The sequence below is a fragment of the Salvelinus fontinalis genome, chromosome 2 (assembly GCF_029448725.1).
Source record: "Salvelinus fontinalis isolate EN_2023a chromosome 2, ASM2944872v1, whole genome shotgun sequence".
Classification (NCBI taxonomy): domain Eukaryota; kingdom Metazoa; phylum Chordata; class Actinopteri; order Salmoniformes; family Salmonidae; genus Salvelinus; species Salvelinus fontinalis.
The window spans coordinates 87,721,257-87,743,205 of NC_074666.1; the positions used below are offsets into that span (position 1 = coordinate 87,721,257).

At 45.2% G+C, this 21,949-nt stretch overlaps 1 protein-coding gene across 4 annotated transcripts in view; it reads left to right on the plus strand.

Annotated features, from left to right (window-relative positions):
* col5a3a (collagen, type V, alpha 3a) overlaps positions 1–21,949 on the plus strand; it is an 89,899-nt gene that overhangs the window by 9,605 nt on the left and 58,345 nt on the right. For all 4 annotated transcript variants that reach the window (XM_055893308.1, XM_055893292.1, XM_055893300.1 and 1 more), the window contains exons 2-4: positions 10,924–11,091; positions 13,425–13,638; positions 14,202–14,364. In XM_055893308.1, the coding sequence (XP_055749283.1) occupies positions 10,924–11,091; positions 13,425–13,638; positions 14,202–14,364 (545 nt within the window). The remainder of the gene's footprint in view (positions 1–10,923; positions 11,092–13,424; positions 13,639–14,201; positions 14,365–21,949) is intronic.

Sequence of the window (21,949 nt, forward strand, 5' to 3'; positions counted from 1 at the left end):
TAGGATTATGAAGGTCTGTGTCCATATACAAAGGCTTGACTTTCATATTGCCGTCCGGTACGTACGGTAACAACTGCGTAATATGCAGATAAAGGCAGAGCGATCTGCATATCTCAAAACATCATTACAGAACACCAAATCAAATTTGCATTCAAATGTTGTTTTCTGTCAAATTGTTGGTGCAATTGAATCAGTTGGATAGACCCTGGCCTGTCCGTCTGGCACTCCAGGCAGGCACAATCAAACTCTCAAAGTAGTTGAAAGAAAATAAACAAACTCTAATGAATATCCCAAACGATCCCACATTACACCCAATGCAACTGGAACGGTTTCCTCAGCGCAGGGTGTGATGCTCTGGGAAATATTCTCAGCCAAGTTTGTTTCTGCACTGTAAAAAAAAGATGTTGAGTTTGCTCAACACAATAGCATTTGAAGTTGATTCAACACTAAATTGTATGGCAACCAGCTGCAACAGGATTGTGAGTTTGCTCAACATGAGCTGAACCAACATACATTCAACATACAACATACATTCTCAAGTTGAATTGTTGTTTCACACAACTTCAAATTTTAAGTTACTGTAAGTGAACATACAACTCAACTTGATAATTTATTTTACCTTATTTGCACATTTTCCAGTGTGCCTTACCTTTCAGTGAATTGTAATTAGCACCAATGACTGTATTTGTTCCCGACCGAGACATGGTTCTTGTATTCAATAGCTTTCAGTACTGTAGCCTTCATCAAGTGTCTAAGTTAATACGTTATTTTTAAAATTAAAATTAAAATCCTCCTCCACCAAACTTATCAATTGGCATTATGTATTGGGGCAGGTAGCATTCTCCTGGCATCCGCCAAACCCAGATTTGTCCGTCGGACTGCCAGATGGTGAAGCGTGAATCATCACTCAAGAGAATGCTTTTCCACTGCTCCAGAGTCCAATGGCGGCGAGCTTTACACTACTCCAGCCGACGCTTGGCATTGTGCATGGTGATCTTAGGCTTGTGTGCGGCTGCTCGGCCATGGAAACACATTTCATAAATCTCCCGATTAACAGTTTTTGTGCTGATGTTGCTTCCAGAGGTAGTGAGTGTTGCAAGGGAGGACAGATGATTTTTACACGCTACGCGCTTCAGCTCTCATCTGTCCCGTTCTGTGAGCTTGTGTGGCCTACCACTTTGTGGCTGAGCCGTTGTTGCTCCTAGGCGTTTCCACTTCACAATAACAGCACTTACAGTTGACCAGGGAAGCTCTAGCAGGGCAGAAATTTTATGAACTGACTTGTTGGAAAGGTGGCATCCTATGATGGTGCCATGTTGAAAGTCATTGAGATCTTTAGTAAGGCCATTCTACTGCCAATGTCTATGGAGATTGCATGGCCGTGTGCTCGATTTTATACACTTGTCAGCAACGGGTGTGGCTGAAATAGCCGAATCACTAATTTGAAGGTGTGTCCACATACTTCTGCATATATAGTGTATATCATAAGGCCTTTCTTTGAAAGCCTAGTTCCCCAAAAAATATTTAACCTTTATTTAACCACGTAGGCCAGTTGAGAACTGTCACGTTCCTGACCTGTTTTCTGTTGTTTTGTATGTGTTTAGTTGGTCAGGACGTGAGCTGGGTGGGAATTCTATGTTGTGTGTCTAGTTTGTCTGTTTCTATGTCAGCCTAGTGTGGGTTCTCAATCAGAGACAGATGGTAGTCGTTGTCTCTGATTGAGACTCATATATAGGAGGCTTGTTTTGTGTTGGGATTTTGTGGGTGTTTGTTACCTGTCTCTGTGTTTGTGTTCTGCACCAGATAGGTCTGTATCGGTTTTGCACGTTTGTTATTTTGTAGGTTGTTTGTAGTGTTTCACTTGTGTTTGTATTAAACATGTTTAACACTAGCCGCGCTGCATTTTGGTCCTCTCGATCACCCCTGGAAGAAAGCCTTTACAGAAACACCCACCAAACCCGGACCAAGCAGCGTGGCAACGGGCAGCAGCAACAGCAGCAGCAGTACAAGGAGGAATGGACATGGGAGGAGATTCTGGACGGAGAAGGACCCTGGGCAGAGCCAGAGGAGTGTCGCCGTCCCAAAGCGGAGCTGGAGGCATCAAGAGCGGAGAGGCGGCATTATGAGGCGCTTGCAAGGCAGAGTGGCTGGAAACCCGAGAGGCTCACCCAAAAATTTCTTGGGGGGGGGGGCTAAAGGGGAGTGTGGCGAAGCCAGGTTGGATACCTGAGCCAACTCCCCGGGTTTACCGTGGAGTTTTTATTTATTTATTTATTTTTTTACCGTTATTTTACCAGGTAAGTTGACTGAACACGTTCTCATTTGCAGCAACGACCTGGGGAATAGTTACAGGGGAGAGGAGGGGGATGAATGAGCCAATTGTAAACTGGGGATTATTAGGTGACCATGATGGTTTGAGGGCCAGATTGGGAATTTAGCCAGGACACCGGGGTTAACACCCCTACTCTTACGATAAGTGCCATGGGATCTTTAATGACCTCAGAGAGTCAGGACACCCGTTTAACGTCCCATCCGAAAGACGGCACCCTACACACAGGGCAGTGTCCCCAATCACTGCCCTGGGGCATTGGGATATTTTATTAGACCAGAGGAAAGAGTGCCTCCTACTGGCCCTCCAATACCACTTCCAGCAGCATCTGGTCTCCCATCCAGGGACTGACCAGGACCAACCCTGCTTAGCTTCAGAAGCAGCCAGCAGTGGTATGCAGGGTGGTATGCTGCTGGCGTGAGAGTGAGAGGGCGTCGTACTGGTCAGACACCGTGTTATGCGGTAAAGCGCACGGTGTCCCCAGTACGCGTGCTTAGCCCAGTGCGGGCTATTCCACCTTGCCGCACTGGGAGGGCTAGGTTGGGCATCGAGCTGGATGTCATGAAGCCGGCCCAACGTATCTGGCCTCCAGTACGTCTCCTCGGGCCGGCGTACATGGCACCAGCCTTACAGGTGGTGTCCCCGGTTCGCCTGCATAGCCCAGTGCGGGCTATTCCACCTCGCCGCACTGGCAGGGCTACGGGGACCATTCAACCTGGTAAGGTTGGAGAGGCTCGGTGCTCAAGAGCGCGTGTCCTCCTTCACGGTCCGGTATATCCGGCGCCACCTTCCCGCCCCAGCACAGTACCACCAGTGCCTACACCACGCACCAGGCTTCCAGTGCATCGCCAGAGCCCTGTTCCTCCTCCCCGCACTCGCCCTGAGGTGCGTGCCCTCAGCCCGGTACCTCCAGTTCCGGCACCACGCATCAGGCCTATAGTGCGTCTCAGCCGGCCAGAGTCTGCCGTCTGCCCAGCGGTGCTTGAACTGCCCGTCTGCCCAGCGGCGCCTGAACTGTCCATCTGCCCAACGCCGTCTGAACTGTCCGTCTGCCCAGCGCCGTCTGAGCCATCCGTCTGCCCAGCGCCGTCTGAGCCATCCGTCTGCCCAGCGCCGTCTGAGCCATCCGTCTGCCCAGCGCCGTCTGAGCCATCCGTCTGCCCAGCGCCGTCTGAGCCATCCGTCTGCCCAGCGCCGTCTGAGCCATCCGTCTGCCCAGCGCCGTCTGAGCCATCCGTCTGCCCAGCGCCGTCTGAGCCATCCGTCTGCCCAGCGCCGTCTGAGCCATCCGTCTGCCCAGCGCCGTCTGAGCCATCCGTCTGCCCAGCTCCGTCTGAGCCATCCGTCTGCCCAGCGCCGTCTGAGCCATCCGTCTGCCCAGCGCCGTCTGAGTCATCCGTCTGCCACGAGCCATTAGAGCCGCCCGTCTGTCCCGAGCCATTAGAGCCGTCCGTCAGTCAGGAGCCGCCAGAGCCACCAGCCAGTCAGGAGCTGCCAGATACGCCAGCCAGTCAGGAGCTGCCAGATACGCCAGCCAGTCAGGAGCTGCCAGAGACGCCAGCCAGTCAGGAGCTGCCAGAGACGCCAGCCAGTCAGGAGCTGCCAGAGACGCCAGCCAGTCAGGAGCTGCCAGAGACGCCAGCCAGTCAGGAGCTGCCAGAGACGCCAGCCAGTCAGGAGCTGCCAGAGACGCCCTACAGTCATGAGCTGCCCTACAGTCATGAGCTGCCCTACAGTCATGAGCTGCCCTACAGTCATGAGCTGCCCTACAGTCATGAGCTGCCCTACAGTCATGAGCTGCCCTCCAGTCATGAGCTGCCCTCCAGTCATGAGCTGCCACTCAGTCCGGAGCTGCCACTCAGTCCGGAGCTGCCACTAGTCCGGAGTTGTCCCTCTGTCCTGAGCTACCTCTCTGTCCTGGGCTACCTCTCTGTCCTGAGCTACCTCTTTGTCCTGAACTACCTCTCTATCCTGAGTTGTCTCCTCTATTGTAGAGGGGAGTTGGTGAAGGTTCCTGGACCATGGTCGGGGGCGAGGGTCGCCACTCAAGGGACGCTAAGGAGGTGGACAAAGACAATGGTGGAGTGGTGCCCTCGTCCACCGCTGGAGCCGCCACCGCGGACAGATGCCCACCCAGACCCTCCCCTTGAGTTTTAGGGGTGCGCCCGGAGTTCGCACCTTGAGGGGGGGGTTCTGTCACGTTCCTGACCTGTTTTCTGTTGTTTTGTATGTGTTTAGTTGGTCAGGACGTGAGCTGGGTGGGAATTCTATGTTGTGTGTCTAGTTTGTCTGTTTCTATGTCAGCCTAGTGTGGGTTCTCAATCAGAGACAGATGGTAGTCGTTGTCTCTGATTGAGACTCATATATAGGAGGCTTGTTTTGTGTTGGGATTTTGTGGGTGTTTGTTACCTGTCTCTGTGTTTGTGTTCTGCACCAGATAGGTCTGTATCGGTTTTGCACGTTTGTTATTTTGTAGGTTGTTTGTAGTGTTTCACTTGTGTTTGTATTAAACATGTTTAACACTAGCCGCGCTGCATTTTGGTCCTCTCGATCACCCCTGGAAGAAAGCCTTTACATGAACAAGTTGTCATTTACAACTGCGACCTGGCCAAGATAAAGCAAAGCAGTGCGACACAAACAGCACAGAGTTACACATGGAATAAACAAACGTACAGTCAAAAACACAATAGAAAAAGAAAAAAAACACCCAGGGGTGAAAGCAAGCTGGTAAGGTCCGGTACGGCGTCCCAGATACATAAATATTGGGGGTACGCCGTACCGGTACAACGTAAACCTACACAATAATTAACACAAAATGCCAAGAAAATATAGACCATTACACCATTATTTAACATTACCGCATGTCAGCCACATGAGAAATGAGAGAATTGACTTGAAACCCGGTGGTATAAGCTCCATATTGTGTTGTGGAGGAGATGGGTGGCCTCTACCGCGACGCGCGTGGACAGCAGTGGACGCAATTCAGGCTACAAGTTTAGGCCTAATGACAATCTCAGAATGTCATTACAATACACATCTAGGTGTTTTGTAACAGATGTCTATCTCAGTAGCGGGTGTAATAAGTCCAACTACTAACAGATTAGATTTGTTTAGAAAAATTTATGTTATTTATGTTTGTGTAGCATAAGATTAATCAACAAATCAATGTACATGCAAAAACAGGTATTGAAACAAACAATTCTGAAAATCAACCAACAAATATGATAAAAATAGTTAGTAATAATAGTTAGTAATAATAGTCATTTCACTTTGAGCAGAATTTGTTGAGTAAACAAACTTTAACACATTAGCTCAAATAACGCTGATAATACAATTGGTTAAATTGGCTTTTATACAGTACGGCCCTGATGCTCAGATGGAGAAATCCCCCGTTCATAGGCGTGATTGGGTTTGAACAATGTTAGAATTGTTGCCTTTTTTTCAGGAGTGGAAGTGGTCTGTGACTCATATCAGAGGGAAAGGAATGTCTTCAGAGAAGAGGTTGAATAGAGACCACTCTGATTACATGTATGTTCATGCATGATGCATGATAGAGGTTGTGGTGCTCAGTTATATGCAGAGAAAGAGAGAGCGAAAAAGAGGGAGTTATAGTAGCACACTATAAAGCTGCTGGGAATGTCCTCAGAAAAGCCGTCGAGGACAGAGAACAAATGATGCCAATGTGTGATAGATATATGGAGATAGTGGCCAATCTTCCTGCCTGCAGGACATATATGAAGGGTGTTCGGTCTATCACACTATTGTTGTGTAACATTAGCAGTGGACAGAGGGAGTTCTGTGAGCGAGGCTGTGTTAAGTGGAGCCTACTGAGGCCTGTTCTGTCTGTCAGCCAAGGCCGAGGAGAGAGGACAGTACTAACTGCCGTAGGGGAGACATGTTGTTCTCAGACACACACTGGCTGAGTGATTCATGGTCTTTGAGAGGAGGGGAACAGCAGGGAGGACCAGAAGAGGAGACACACAGACGGGAGGAAGAAGACCCAAATGTCACACGTGGGATGTGTGCTGTACACTCAGTGCCATGCTCGCTAGATGAGTGCTGGAATTTGGTGAGAGTGGAAAATATGTACAGTATGGCTGAACTCTGACCTTATGTGGCGCTGGAAAACATCTTGTTCTAACGAAGCACTCGTTTATCTGTATTTCTGCATGGCCACAACCACACATACAGTAGAATTCACATCACTCCAGTGTAATGTAGGTAGATGTGCTATATATATCACTCAGTCCAAGCTAGGGAGATCAAACACACTCTACATACACGTAATGCCTCCAACAGGTAACGTGAGGTAAGGATTATTAGGAGGTCTAATGAGATTCAGACAGGTGATGCTGGCGGAGGAAGCATTGCTGCAGGACAGACAGGTAGATGGCAGACAGCGCCAGTCCTGAGGAGTCAGTCACTGTTGATGTTGGGGCGGCTCCAGACCTCACATGGCCTCCTGCCAACTGCTCTGCTCGCCCAGGGATGCTTTACGACACCAGGCCAGGGGAGAGGAGAGGAGGAGGAGGAACATTCCCCAGGCCTGTGTAAATGCCCCCATGGAGCAACTGTTCCTGCTGTACTTATGGGGCTCTGGGACAGTAGGGTAGGAGGCAGGAAGGGGTAGGGTAGGGGGGATGAGAGGTTAGCACTCAGCTGTCCGTCTGTGTCACTGCTGTGTTTGATTAGCCCCTGTCTGTTTTAGCCCTTTTAACCCCTCATTGATGAATTCCGTCCTTCTTGTTCCCAGAATGCTAGAGATAATCTGATCTCTGTCAGATATCGAATTCCATCTCTTGCAGTTGTATTGATTGCCGTCCAAAATAGTTGGATGTTTTATATTAATTTGAATATTTCTGAGTCTTCTTTGGCTGGTGTAGGCCATCATTGTAAATAAGAATTTGTTCTTAACTGACTTGCCTAGTTAAATAAATGTTAAATAAAAATAACTAAATAAAATATAGTATTGTTCTTTGTGAAACAAAGTTCTGAGGAGTATCTTTGTGTGTGTGTGTGTGTGTGTGTGTGTGTGTGTGTGTGTGTGTGTGTGTGTGTGTGTGTGTGTCTGGCACGTCATTGTGAAGATTGTGTCTTTCAGAAGAGGAATTTCTCCTGCTCTTCTCATTGTTTTCCCACATGGCGTTGCACATTTGGACTACTGTCTGAGGTCAAAGGTCAGATAGAAGGATATCTGTACATTAGTCATGCGGATGTTATGTTTGGTTATGTATGCTGTGTTATGTTATACATTAGTTATACTTTACATAATATTATACTTTACATCATATTTTTATGCCAAACAACTCTATGCACAAGGACTGCATTTAACAATTTCCAGTGAAAAAGACCCATTTAGTGGAAGAACTGTACAGATCTATTTTTATGCGAACAAGTTTTCCAAAAATATCTGCTCCAAATGAAGATTCAAAGATGTTTGCAAAAAGAATGGGATGTCAACTATGACATGGCACCTTGAGTTTAAAAACATCTATTTTGATTACTGAATTACAGTAAGTGAAGTGGATTAAAACCCGGTAACGGAATTACGGTAACGAAATGACGTCATGGTCCCTGATCTATATTACACAGAAATGCAGAATTATGAATAGGAATGTCATTCTCCTTACATTCTCCTGGACATCACAGCGCAGCAGAGCACAGTAGAGTAGAGTAGAGTTCAGTACAGTAGAGTAGAGTACAGTAGAGTAGAGTAGAGTTCAGTACAGTAGAGTAGAGTAGAGTTCAGTACAGTAGAGTAGAGTAGAGTTCAGTACAGTAGAGTAGAGTAGAGTAGAGTAGAGTAGAGTTCAGTACAGTAGAGTAGAGTAGAGTTCAGTACAGTGCAGTAGAGTAGAGTACAGTAGAGTACGGTACAATACACTGTACTCTACTGTACTATACTCTACTTTTCTTTACTGTACTCTACTGTGCTCTACTCACTGTACTGTAATGTACTGTACTGTGCTATCTTAAAGATATGTGGGTTTTTGGTAATGGAATTACAAGACAAAATATTCATATTAGTTGGCAGTGGTCTTTACGTCAACATTATTTAATTTTAATGTATTTCTAATACATTTTAAGACTTTTTTGCTAGATGTTATCCGAATACATATTTTCCATCTGTTTGACAAGAAATCAAAGTCTTTACTTAGGCCTAATTTTTAGGATGAAAATTTTTGAAAAATGTATCTATGCGTTAATTTCCCCAAAATATAGACTCTTAGCTTTCATTTGACACCCAATTTGATATGCTCCTATGAACTTCATGTTGGTGCTCATGGGTCCTTTTACATGGAAATGCTCAGTTTGGACAAGAGAGCCTTGAGGATTGGATAGTTTGGACAAGAGAGCCCATGTGATTGAAGAATTTGAACTAAAGAGCCTTTGGGATTGGATAATTTAGACTAGACAAGAGAGCCCAGGGGATTGAAGAATTTGGACTAAAGAGCCTTTGGGATTGGATAGTTTGGACAAGAGAGCCCATGTGATTGAAGAATTTGGACTAAAGAGCCTTTGGGATTGGATAGTTTGGACAAGACTGAGTGATTGAGTTATTGTTGTTTTGAGTCCAGTTGTCAGGTGTTTTGAGTCTGTCTGTAACACAGCACTCCAAAGGCCTGTCGTAATTAGACCCATGCTGCTGCAGATTAAAATGCTGTTCTGGCTGTTCTAAACATCATTGCCTTATGACCTGTGTGTGTGTGTGTTTGTGCGTGTGTGCACGCCATGTGTGCGCGCCGTATGTGTGTGACCAGCTTGACCTGATAAATTATTCACTGACATTTACTTCTTGGTTCATGGCAGGGCAATTAGGCTGGATTTGAAAAGACATCATAAATGTCTATGTGTGGGCGAGGGCAGGCGAGGACTGTGGGAATGAGCATCAGCATGAGTAAGGCTGTAAGGCTGTCACTGTGTGCGTAAGCTCAGACAGTTGTGTTTGTTAGGAGCAAGCAGCAACTCCTGTAATTAAATCATTTATAGGGATTGTTTATGACTCTCATATCAAAGTAGAATTTAAGCTGCTCTGTCTTACGGACCTTTAAATCAGTACCTGATGTTTTAATTGTTTCAGACTCAGTCTGGATTTAATTCACAGCTTAACCTATTTACAGTGCAGCCTGTTACCATTCTATGGGTGCTCTGTGGGTGAGATCTGAGCTGCTGTGAATAAAAGGTCTCTGCTATGCAAATAAATAATGCCATAAAAGCTAACAGGGTGTTTTTCTGCAAGCAGCGAGTGGGCACTGGTTAAACTCTCACCACATGTTGAATTAACAGAGAGAAGAAAAGTAGAAAGTGTAGCATGGGGAGAGGAGGGGAGAGAAAGAGCTACAGGGGGCAACTTCAATTTAGGATCCTCATTTTAAATGGCTGGAGTGCTCAATTCTGCGTTGCCAGTCTCCCCATAAGCTGTGTGTGTGTGTCTGTGTTAGGGCCGGAAATGGCCAGGGACCTCACAAGACGATATTATCACAATACTTAGGTATCAATACAAAGATTTGCGATTTTCACAACTCTATATGTATTGCGATTCGATACTGCGATTTTATTGCGATTCGATGTTCCAAACACATTGCTTTTTATATGTCTGCTCCAGAGGGACAAGAGAGAGCATGAGAAAATGAGTTTTGATCAGTTAGGGAAATAAAAGTGTTGGAAACATGTTGGCTCACTGTTTAAAAAGAACAAGCTATAGGATGAAAAAGTTTTGGCGCAGGTACAGCCAGCTGACAAGTGCTAGCTAACGCTACCTAGCAAAACCAAAATAAATGACTAATTGACTGCCAACTGTAAATCAGCTACAGGCATGTTTTAATGATCATGGAAGGGGTGAACACACAGCAGTGTGAACTAGTACATACTCCTACATCTTTTATTCCCATGTTACTTCTGAAGGAGTTCTCTTTGTGTTCATTCCTGATAAACACATTGTAACTGGAGAAATATGTATTGCACATGCCAGTAAAATGTTGTGAATGGGAGAGATGGTGAGAGAGGTGTCTTGCTGTGGGATGCTGGCTCTAGGCAGGTGTCAGCTGTCAGGTGTGTTCCAGTGTGTAATGTACAGCAGGATTATACAGTAGGCGGAGTCATGGCTGGATCCCATAATAATAGCCCCGGAACAGAAGGCCACCTGCAGGACTGCTGCTTTCAGCACTGAGTGGGCCTGTCTCTGTCTCCTCTAATCCCACGCACGCACACACAAACACACACACACACACACACACACACACACACACACACACACACACACACACACACACACACACACACACACACACACACACAGGTTCCCACCAGCTCCTCCGAACTGGCAGTTCTCTCTGCTGTAAAGAACACAGCCTACCACCACTAAGTGTAGCCAGACAGCCAAATATTATATCGGTGACTGTACTGGTTGAAAACAACATGCTTACAGCTGCTGAGAGAATTAAGGTCCAAAATGATGATGATTTAGTTTTTCCCTCAAATGTCTGAATATCGTTAGCGGAACTGAACAGAAATTTGGACATCATATTTCTCATATGAAGTACGTGTTATTGTATCACTGTGTGCTGATGTGTCTCCTTCTCTCTGGTGTGCAGCTGATCTCATCGATGTGCTGCGGGTGCTGGAGCTGTCGGACCACATGGAGGGGGTGTCCATGGAGGCTGGCCTCTGCACCAGCAGGAAGGACATGGAGGAGACAGACATGGCCTATAGGATAGACAAGAAGATCCAGCTCAGTGCACCCACCAAACAGCTCTTCCCAGGTAACAACAATCTGTAGAGACGTAGTACACATCCAATGAGTCTGAGTCATGGTGTATGTGTGGTAATTGCAGTGAATCCTAAGCTTCACTGTAACACAACGGACCTGACTTTGTTCTCCCTCTTCTCCATGAGTGTAGATCTTAGGGTGTAGTAGCACAGGCCATTATTATTATTCATTGAAGTTCAGATGTGTGATATTGTTATTTTGGGAGGGGCAGTGGGTCTTGCCAGTGTGGGAGTCCCCAGGGTGGTGTGTTGCTACCTACTGTGTTCTCCACTGTATGGCTGACTGTATGGCTGACTGTATGGCTGACTGTATGGCTGACTGTATGACTGACTGTATGACTGACTGTATGACTAACTGTATGACGGACTAAATTACTGACTGTATGACTGACTAAATTACTGACTGTATGACTGACTGTATGACTGACTGTATGACTGGCTGTATGAGTGACTGTATGACTGACTGTATGGCTGACTGTAGGACTGACTGTATGACTGATTGTATGACTGGCTGTATGAGTGACTGTATGACTGACTGTATGGCTGACTGTAGGACTGGCTGTATGAGTGACTGTATGACTGACTGTATGGCTGACTGTAGGACTGACTGTATGACTGATTGTATGACTGGCTGTATAGCTGACTGTAGGACTGACTGTATGACTGACTAAATGACTGACTGTATGACTGACTTAATGACTGACTGTATGACTGACTGTATGACTGACTGTATGACTAACTGTATGACTGACTGTATGACTGACTAAATGACTGACTGTATGACTGACTTAATGACTGACTGTATGACTGACTGTATGACTAACTGTATGACTGACTGTATGACTGACTATATGACTAACTGTATGACTAACTGTATGACTGACTGTATGACTGACTGTATGACTGACTGTATGACTGACTAAATTACTGACTGTATGACTGACTAAATTACTGACTGTATGACTGACTAAATTACTGACTGTATGACTGACTAAATTACTGACTGTATGACTGACTGTATGGCTGACTGTATGACTGGCTGTATGACTGACTGTATGACTGACAAAATTACTGACTGTATGACTGACTGTATGGCTGACTGTATGACTGGCTGTATGGCTGACTGTATGACTGACTGTATGACTGACTGTATGACTGACTGTATGACTGTATGACTGACTTGAATATTATTTCATTGGATACAGAAATTGCGTCCTGCCAGCGGGACATCTGTCGACAACTTCCGGTGAAATTGAAGGGCGCGCAATTCAAATAAATACTCATAAAATTATGGATATTAAACATTTAGGTACATACAAGTGTCTTATATCGGTTAAAAGCTTAAATTCTTGTTCATCTAACTGCATTGTCCGATTTACAATAGGCTTTACAGTGAAAGCATGCCATGTGATTGTTTGAGGACGGCGCCCCACATCAACCTGTTTTCCACCGGCACAGGTTTCATAAAATCACAAATAGCGCTGAAATATTCACTTACTTTTTGAAAATCTTCCTCTGATTTGCAATCCAAAGGGACCCAGCTACAACATGCATGGTCGTTTTGTTAGATAAAATCCTTTATATCTCAAAAAGTCTGTTAAGTTGGCACCATCGATTTGAGTAATCCACTCGTTCAGAGAAAGGAATCCAAAAAGCTAACGCTAAACTTTGTTAAAACAAGTCAAAATACGTTTATATTTAATCCTCAGGTACCCTAAAAGGTAATTAAACTATCATATTTCATACGGAAAGAAGTATGTTCACTAGGAAAGCAAAATTAACAAGTGCGCGTCCTCTTCTTCGCGCGCCTACAGACTGATTTCCAACTCTGACTCCCAGTACTAAAACTCAAAATTCTTCCTCGTTTGGGAAGAAACAAGCCTGAAACCTTGAACAAAGACTGTTGACATCTAGTAGAAGCCATATGAATTGCAATCTGGGAGCTGGTATTGCATATGCCCTTATGCTTTCCATTGTAAGAGCATGGGCTCTCAAAACAAAAATCTGGTTGGATTTTCTCCTACCATATCAATTGTGTTATAGGCTCATACATTATTTTAAAATGTCTATCAACTTCAAAGTGTTTTCCATCCAATGGTACCAATTATATGCATTTCCTGGCTTCTGGGCCAAAGTAAACAGGCAGTTTACTTTGACACGTCAGTCAGACAGGAAGTGGAGAAAAATAGACCCTAGCCTGAAGATGTTATGTATTTTTACATGAAAAACAGTGTTGGGAGCAACATTATTTTAACACATCAGAGAATAACAGAGTAGAAAAGGTCAACCATATCATCCACAACAATTGTTCCTCCTTCCCCCCCAGACTCGTTGTTCCCTGTGGACTTCTCCCTGATGACAACAGTGAGGGCAACGAAGGACACCCAGTTCTTCCTGCTGTCTGTGTATGATGAGCAAGGTGTACAGCAGCTGGGGCTAGAGGTGGGCCGCTCACCTGTCTTCCTGTATGAAGACCACCAGGGACAGCCCTCCCCGGAGCTCTACCCCATCTTCAAGAAGATCAACTTGGCTGATGGAAAGTGGGTACTACCCCTGGCCTGGTGTCCTTGGCTCTTGACTGGGACTTCTTCTCAAAACCCGAACTCTATAGCACCTGATTTATGATTGACACATATTGACATGATTGGGTGATATTCACCTGCATTGTGTCATTTGGTTGGCCATTGGGTATCACCGTTACCTGACCCAAAATATGCAGTTTCCTCTAAGTGATTTCACTTAGCCATACTTGAACGTGGCACACACAGCTCACACAATGTGCTCGACCCTAAGTGACCTGGAGCTATAGAGGACACACAGGACACACATAGATCACGAGGACACACATAGATCACGCTAGTACCGGAGTTCTTGGCTCACAATACAAGGTCAATAGCTTGACTTGACCCTGTAAAATACTACAATGTGATTCAATGCATTTGACCTTAGAAAACCCTTCCTCAGAATACTGCAAACAGGTGGTGCCTCCTTCTAACTGAACCCAAGTGACTTACATTCAACCTGACACTTCATATTGCTACATCTGCATTATAAAGATATCACTACACTGTACTAACCCATCTCTACCTCTCTGTCTGTCCAGGTGGCACAGAATAGCCTACAGTGTGGAGGGCAAGTCAGTCACCCTGTACCTGGACTGTGAGAAGGTGCAGACTCTGGAGTTACTGAGAGGGGACAATCCCCTGGTCAGCACGGAGGGGGTGACCGTGTTTGGAACACGACTACTGGACGAGGAGGTGTTTGAGGTAGGACACCAGGGCGAGGGAGTCAGGGTTGGGTGTGAATGAAGTAGTGTCATGGACTGTATGTAGGTATGTATGTACTGTAGTCTCATCAGTAGCAGAGCACAAACTGGTTCATTCTAGTATTGGATCTGAGGAACATCAATATTATTTGTTGGAACTTGTTTTAACTGGATTCTTGGCATAATGTAATATTCACTCACTCATCTTTGCTCACTCCTCGGAGCATAGCACCTTGACAAATGGATCTCCACACCATCTTATTCTGGGCCAGGTCCCAGGCTGATGTGGTGTTGAGTCCCAGGTTGTGTATGTCGTTTGTCCAACTGGTTGGATGACCTGGTTCTTGGTCTTCCTCTTGGGCCTGGCCAGTTGGGGCATGATCCCTTCAGCATAAGGGCAGGCTCCAGAGGTGGGATTGATATGACCAGGTGACCGAACAGTCAGAGTCAGGAGGCTCTGACCAGGGAGGCGACGGGGTTGGTCCATCTTTTGACATATTGTAGATTTTTAATTTACATTTTTTTAATTTCACCTTTTATTTAACCAGGTATGCCAGTTGAGAACAAGCTCTCATTTACAACTGCGACCTGGCCAAGCTAAAGCAAAGCAGTGTGACAAAAACAGCAACACAGAGTTGCACATGGGATAAACAAACGTACTGTCAATAACACAATAGAAAAATCTATACACAGTGTGTGCAAATGTAGTAAGATTAGGGAGGTAAGGCAATAAATAGGCCATAGTGGCAAAATAATAAACATTTTGCATTAACACTGGAGTGATAGATGTACAGATGATGATGTGCAAGTAGAGATACTGGGGTGCAAAAGAGCAAAAAAAAAAACAATATGGGGGATGAGGTAGTTGGGTGGGCTATTGACAGATGGGCTGTGTACAGGTGCAGTGATCGATAAGCTGCTCTGACAGCTGATCCTTAAAGTTAGTGCGGGAGATATAAGTCTCCAGCTTCAGTGATTTTTGCAATTCGTTCCAGTCATTTGGCAACAGAGAACTGGAAGGAAAGGCGGCCAAATGAGGTGTTGGCTTTGGGGGTGACCAGTGAAATATACCTGCTGGAGCGCGTGCTACGAGTGGGTGTTGCTATGGTAACCAGTGAGCTGAGATAAGGCGGGGCTTTACCTAGCAAAGACTTATAGATGACCTGGAGCCAGTGGGTTTGGTGACGAATATGTAGCGAAGGCCAGCCGACGAGAGCATACAGGTCGCAGTGGTGGGTGGTATATGGGGTTTTGGTGACAAAACGGATGGCACTGTGATAGACTGCATCCAATTTGCTGAGTAGAGTGTTGGAGGCTATTTCACAGAAGTCAAGGATCGGTAGGATAGTCAGTTTTACGAGGGTATGTTTGGCAGCATAAGTGGAGGAGGCTTTGTTGCGAAATAGGAAGCCGATTCTAGATTTAATTTTGAATTAGAGATGCTTAATGTGAGTCTGGAAGGAGAGTTTACAGTCTAACCAGACACATAGGTATTTGTAGTTGGCCACATATTCTAAGTCAGAACCATCCAGTGTAGTGATGCTAGTAGGGCGGGCGGGTGCGGGCAGCGATTGGTTGAAGAGCATGCATTTAGTTTTACTAGCATTTAAGAGCAGTTGGAGGCCACTGAAGAAGTGTGGATGTGGTCGTGCCATGTGATGCCCAGTATGCGGTAGAGGCACTCGGAGTCAAAGGCGTCCAGGCAATGTGTGAGGTTCAGGGTGATGGTCCATGACGTGTGAGGTCCAGGGTGAGGGTCCATGACTTGTGAGGTCCAGAGTGAGGGTCCATGACGTGTGAGGTCCAGGGTGAGGGTCCATGACGTGTGAGGTCCAGGGTGAGGGTCCATGACGTGTGAGGTCCAGGGTGAGGGTCCATGACGTGTGAGGTCCAGGGTGAGGGTCCATGACGTGTGAGGTCCAGGGTGAGGGTCCATGACGTGTGAAGTCCAGGGTGAGGGTCCTCATGCCGTGGGGGGGGTGTAGTCTTCCCCAGTGATAGTCCACCTTAGAGGTTGGCTACCTTAGAGGCAGCATTGGCTTCATCATCAAGGGTGTCATGCCACTTCTGTTTGTCTCTTATTCTTATCTCATAGGTTTCAAGTCGGTCCAGGGTCAAGTCAACCTGGTCCGTCTGAGTAGAATATCATTTTTGTTGAGGTTTAGACAAGTAGCTCTCCGGTAGCTTGTCTGGATGTGGTATCAAATACTGGGTCATCTACACTGAGTGTATAAAACATTAGGAACACATGCTCTTTCCATAACATAGACTGACCAGGTGAATCTAGGTGAAAGCTATGATCCCTTATTGATGTCACTTGTTAAATTCACATCAATCAGTGTAGATGAAGGGGAGGAGACAGGTTATGTGTATGTGTGCCATTCAGAGGGTAAATAGGCAATACAAAATATTTAAGCACGCTTTTCAACTCGGGATGTGGTAGTAGGTGCCAGGCGCACCGGTGTCAGTGTATCAAGAACTGCAACGCTGCTGGGTTTTTCACTCTCAACAGTTTCTTGTGTGTATCAAGAATGGTCTATCACCCAATGGACATTCAGCCAACTTGACACAACCGTGGGAAATATTGGAGTCAACATGGGCCAGCATCCCTGTGGAACGCTTTTGACACCTTGTAGAGTCCATGGCCCGACGAATTGAGGCTGTTCAGAGGGCAAAAGGGGTACAACTCAATATTAGGAAGGTGTTCCTTATGTTTTGTACACTCAGCGTATATGAGCCGTTGCCTGGACAACACCGGGAGGAGGTTAGCACTCTGACTTGAACCCTAATGCAATATCCCTACTATAAATTCTACTTGTAGCCCTGAATAAATTATTTTATGAGATCCTCTAAAGCCACACCGGACAAGATTAAAATAACCATTATTTCCATGTGAGCTTAATTCATCAAATATGCCTGTTAGACCAGTGGAGATATTCACTTGCGTCATATATTAGCTGAATATTCTGACATGAACCCGCAGGGGATCCCGATCCCACTAACCTTGTTTTAACTCGGATGACTTTCTCTTCTCATAACCTCATTTCTGTCCCGGCCCATACAAATGAAAGAGATGGCACATTCCATCACATACTCCACTAATTGTGTTCAGTTGTGAACATGCAGACTGGAGCAGTATGTGTTGTTGCTGTAAGCTTTAATGGGGGGTGAATGGGAGGGGTGGAGAATGGTTGAGAGTGGAGCAACAGGTAGGGGAGGACTAGGTTGCTTGCGGAAGGGAGTATGGGGTACTGTTCAGACATGATCTGATCTGGCCACATCTTTTCTACTGTGATCAAATACCTGGAAATGAAACTCAACATTTGTATTTGTATGAGTGAGTTTGGATGTTTTGGAGAGTGTGTGGTGTTAGATGTGTTGACATTTGAACAGACAGCTCTATATTCTGACGTTTCAGTGAATGTGTGAGTGTGAACATGTGTCAGTGAATGTTTGAGTGTGAACATGTGTCAGTGAATGTGTGAGTGTGAACATGTGTCAGTGAATGTGTGAGTGTGAACATGTGTCAGTGAATGTGTGAGTGTGAACATGTGTCAGTGAATGTGTGAGTGTGAACATGTGTCAGTGAATGTATGAGTGTGAACATGTGTCAGTGAATGTATGAGTGTGAACATGTGTCAGTGAATGTATGAGTGTGAACATGTGTCAGTGAATGTGTGAGTGTGAACATGTGTCAGTGAATGTATGAGTGTGAACATGTGTCAGTGAATGTGTGAGTGTGAACATGTGTCAGTGAATGTGTGAGTGTGAACATGTGTCAGTGAATGTGTGAGTGTGAACATGTGTCAGTGAATGTATGAGTGTGAACATGTGTCAGTGAATGTATGAGTGTGAACATGTGTCAGTGAATGTGTGAGTGTGAACATGTGTGAGTGTGAACATGTGTCAGTGAATGTGTGAGTGTGAACATGTGTCAGTGAATGTGTGAGTGTGAACATGTGTCAGTGAATGTGTGAGTGTGAACATGTGTCAGTGAATGTGTGAGTGTGAACATGTGTCAGTGAATGTGTGAGTGTGAACAAGTGTCAGTGAATGTGTGAGTGTGAACATGTGTCAGTGAATGTGTGAGTGTGAACATGTGTCAGTGAATGTGTGAGTGTGAACATGTGTCAGTGAATGTGTGAGTGTGAACAAGTGTCAGTGAATGTGTGAGTGTGAACATGTGTCAGTGAATGTATGAGTGTGAACATGTGTCAGTGAATGTGTGAGTGTTGTTCATGCCTGCTGATTGGGAGGATTGATCTTGTGGGAGGAGGAATTTCCCAGTCGTCAGTGTTTATCCCTACGGCGACACTCGTCAGGGCTGCTGTCCTCATCATTATCCCTGAGTAGCTGTGGAGGGCAAAGATCACATATTTAATGATGGCTTGGGTTGTTTGAGCTAGGTGAAAGTGATTGGGGAAATGACCACGTCATTATGGAACCTTAAAATTGAAATGGACACTGAACAGTGAGTTATGATGTGTAGTTAAATATGTGAATAATATAATGTGTGCGTGTGCGTGTGTGCCATACATATGTGCTTTCAAATCAGACAATAAAAAGAGAAATGAATTCCAAGTTAAGCTCATATTCTTTTATTTTCATTTCCCTGACCCTGTTCCATAAGTCATTCCCAATGTCTCTCCCAGGATAGTGTGCAGGCCTAGTCCATTGTAATTCCAATGCAGCTCCACTCTTAATTCAGTAGCCTCCAGCATAAAGAGAGCCGAGTAGAGCAGCAGTCCCATCTCTGCTCATGTCCGCAGGACCTGAGACACAGAGGGGGAGAGTAGGAGGGGGTTACAGAGCACACACCCTCCCATCTCTCAGGCCCTTCAGGGTACCATCCCAACCCAGACTTTGGATACTTGAGACATTGGAAAAGAACAGAGGAAGGGTTATTATCTGGCCCTAATCCTCTCAGCTTTCACCCTCTCAGAACCAGATGTCCCCTGACGTTCTCACGTAGACAAGAACTATACAATCTCCCTCTAGCCACGCCCCCACACAATAACCTCCCCTCCCGCTGATGGCTTAACTTTACCTCAAATGCTTCTCCTACTCCATAAGTAAAACTTAATAGCCTCCCATGCCATTAGGTTCCCTCTCCCTCTCTTACTTTAACAGACACTCCTCTATCTCCCAAATAAAACAGTCTTCTTTCTCCAATTAAGCAATGCTTCCCCTGAACATTCCTTGTATAAAACAACTGTAAAGATCCATTTTCACCCCAACCCCATCTTTCAAAACATCCCATTTATCATTCCTTAGGCTGCAAAAAAAACATCCCTTTGACGTCCTTATGACTAATACCCGTCAATTATCAACATTCTCTTTAGCATTCTCTCTGCTCTGCTCTCTCTGGATAGTCTAAGTGAGTGAGAGGCCAGCTCATGTGTCCCATGTTGAATGGCTGTGGGTCAGGGCTGTGTTGACCTGGATGAGGCTGGTACTGGGGGAGAGGTTAGAGGTTGGCCTTGTTCGCAGGCCCGTTCTGTTCCCAGGACCTGGTCCTGTTCCAGGAGGGATCCAGAGGGCCAGTGTTCCGGCCCAGTTCCCCCAGCGTGGGAGAACATAGTGTGGGAGCTTGGGGACGTGGTCAGCCCCTAATGCTTCTATTGCTTCCAGATTTCCTTCAAATGACTGTTGGTGTTGTTTACACACGTGCAGAGCCACGGACACAAGAATGTGCACGTAAATACTGTACGCACACACACACACACACACACACATGCACGTACACATACAAAAGCAATCATTTAATTGTCCACAAGTCTGAATGTATTGTCTGGGCTCTCTGTGGGCTGTTTGTGTGTTTTTGACACGTCTCACGCTTAGATATGATCCAGCCGAGTGTTTATGTGTGAACAACATCTGACCGTGTCTGTCTGTCTGTATTAGTCATTGTATTATTGCTGTGAGTAATCAGGCCTCTTTAGAAAACATTCAGAGTTTTGGTGTTGGTCTGGCTTGATGTTGGGCTGTTATCAAGAATGTCTTAAAAGGGCAGATTTGATATTGATAGAGGAATCTCATGGATAGCTGGAGAGATTGGAAATGCTGCATTAATTAGTCAAGGTCTGTCTGTTGTAGATGCATTTCTTTCTTTCTGATGATTGTATTCAGATGTTTTGACATCTGTTGCCCTGCAGGCTAGTAAGGAGCTAAGTATTTATTCTTGTTTTACTGTAGTGAGGTGTAGTCATATTCAGTGCAGTATGTGTTGTTGTTGATTTGGTTGTTGTTAGGGGTTCAAGCAGCGAAGCTGGTAATACCTTATTGTATTTCTTCCGGTTCATTATTATTATACTGGATTCTTCCCCCAGGGAAAATAACATGCACATTCCTGTGAGATGGTACGTCTAGGAGGGCACAACTTGGCATGTTGGTAACGGCCCATGGGTCACACCCTCTCATGCAATCCCATGCAAATTTGCCTCATTGTGACACTATAACAAGCAATTAAAAATGATACATTTTAAAGCTCATGCTACTCACCCTGTGTGACGGAGAGTCATGAAATTTGGTACATAGATCCCACTCCTCACAAGGAACAAATTTGCCTCATGACCCTATAAGGTCCGCCATGATGCATTTTCCGCCATTTATAATGATGTGAAAAACCCTCAAAACGCTACTCCTCTGTCACTGAATGACCGATCTGCACAAAAATGGATATATGGCATCTATGGAACAAGTTCTACCAACACACTATTTTTCAGTCTAGTATGTCAAACAACATGGCAACTACTGACCAATAAACATTCACATGGACCTGATCTGGCACATAAATACATATAAATCAGACACAGATAATCGTATTGTAATTCAACTTGGTACATATGTTCCAAACACGGTTTAGACTCAACAAATGCAAGCACATTTAGATCAACCACATGGTGGCGCTATAACGGGCACATATTTATATTCCTTGATCTGTTTGACTCAGAGTGATGAAATTTGGCACACATGCTCAGGGATATTAGTTTAGCTAACATGTAAAGTATGGTTCATTTTGGCACTGATGGACAGGAAAAAACATTAATGCAAGCTCATTGGCTCATAGCAGCCATATTGTTTGAGCTAGAGTCCTGTAAAATAGAAGAAGCCACTTAAAGTGTTCAATATCATAAAAAATTGTTAAAAATACCTTAAACTCATATAGCATGATCTGATTGATTTTTCGTTCGGATATTTGCGAAGCGTGGTAAGGAGCACAGAGTACAGCTCATCCTTGGGCGATGTGTCCAATCTGTCTTGATGGTGGCACAGAGGGCCCACACCTTGAACCCCGGCATTGCTGCTTGCAGCTATATTCATTGTTGTTCTTGTTGTGTATAAACCTGTTGGTCCTATTAGCCCAGAGAGATACAGACTGTATAACAGTGCTACAAAGGAGTGTTTGATGACTCCTAGTTCAGGCCAGTTCTAGACAGTGTTTATGGAGTGAGATCTCATAAGTGGAGAAGAGGTGAAGTCCGTTCATTGTGGCTTTAACAAGGTCTATATAATAAGGCCTTAATTGGCTGCTATGAAAAGGAAAGGGAAAATAGAATAGCACAACTGAATGTATTGAACTGAAA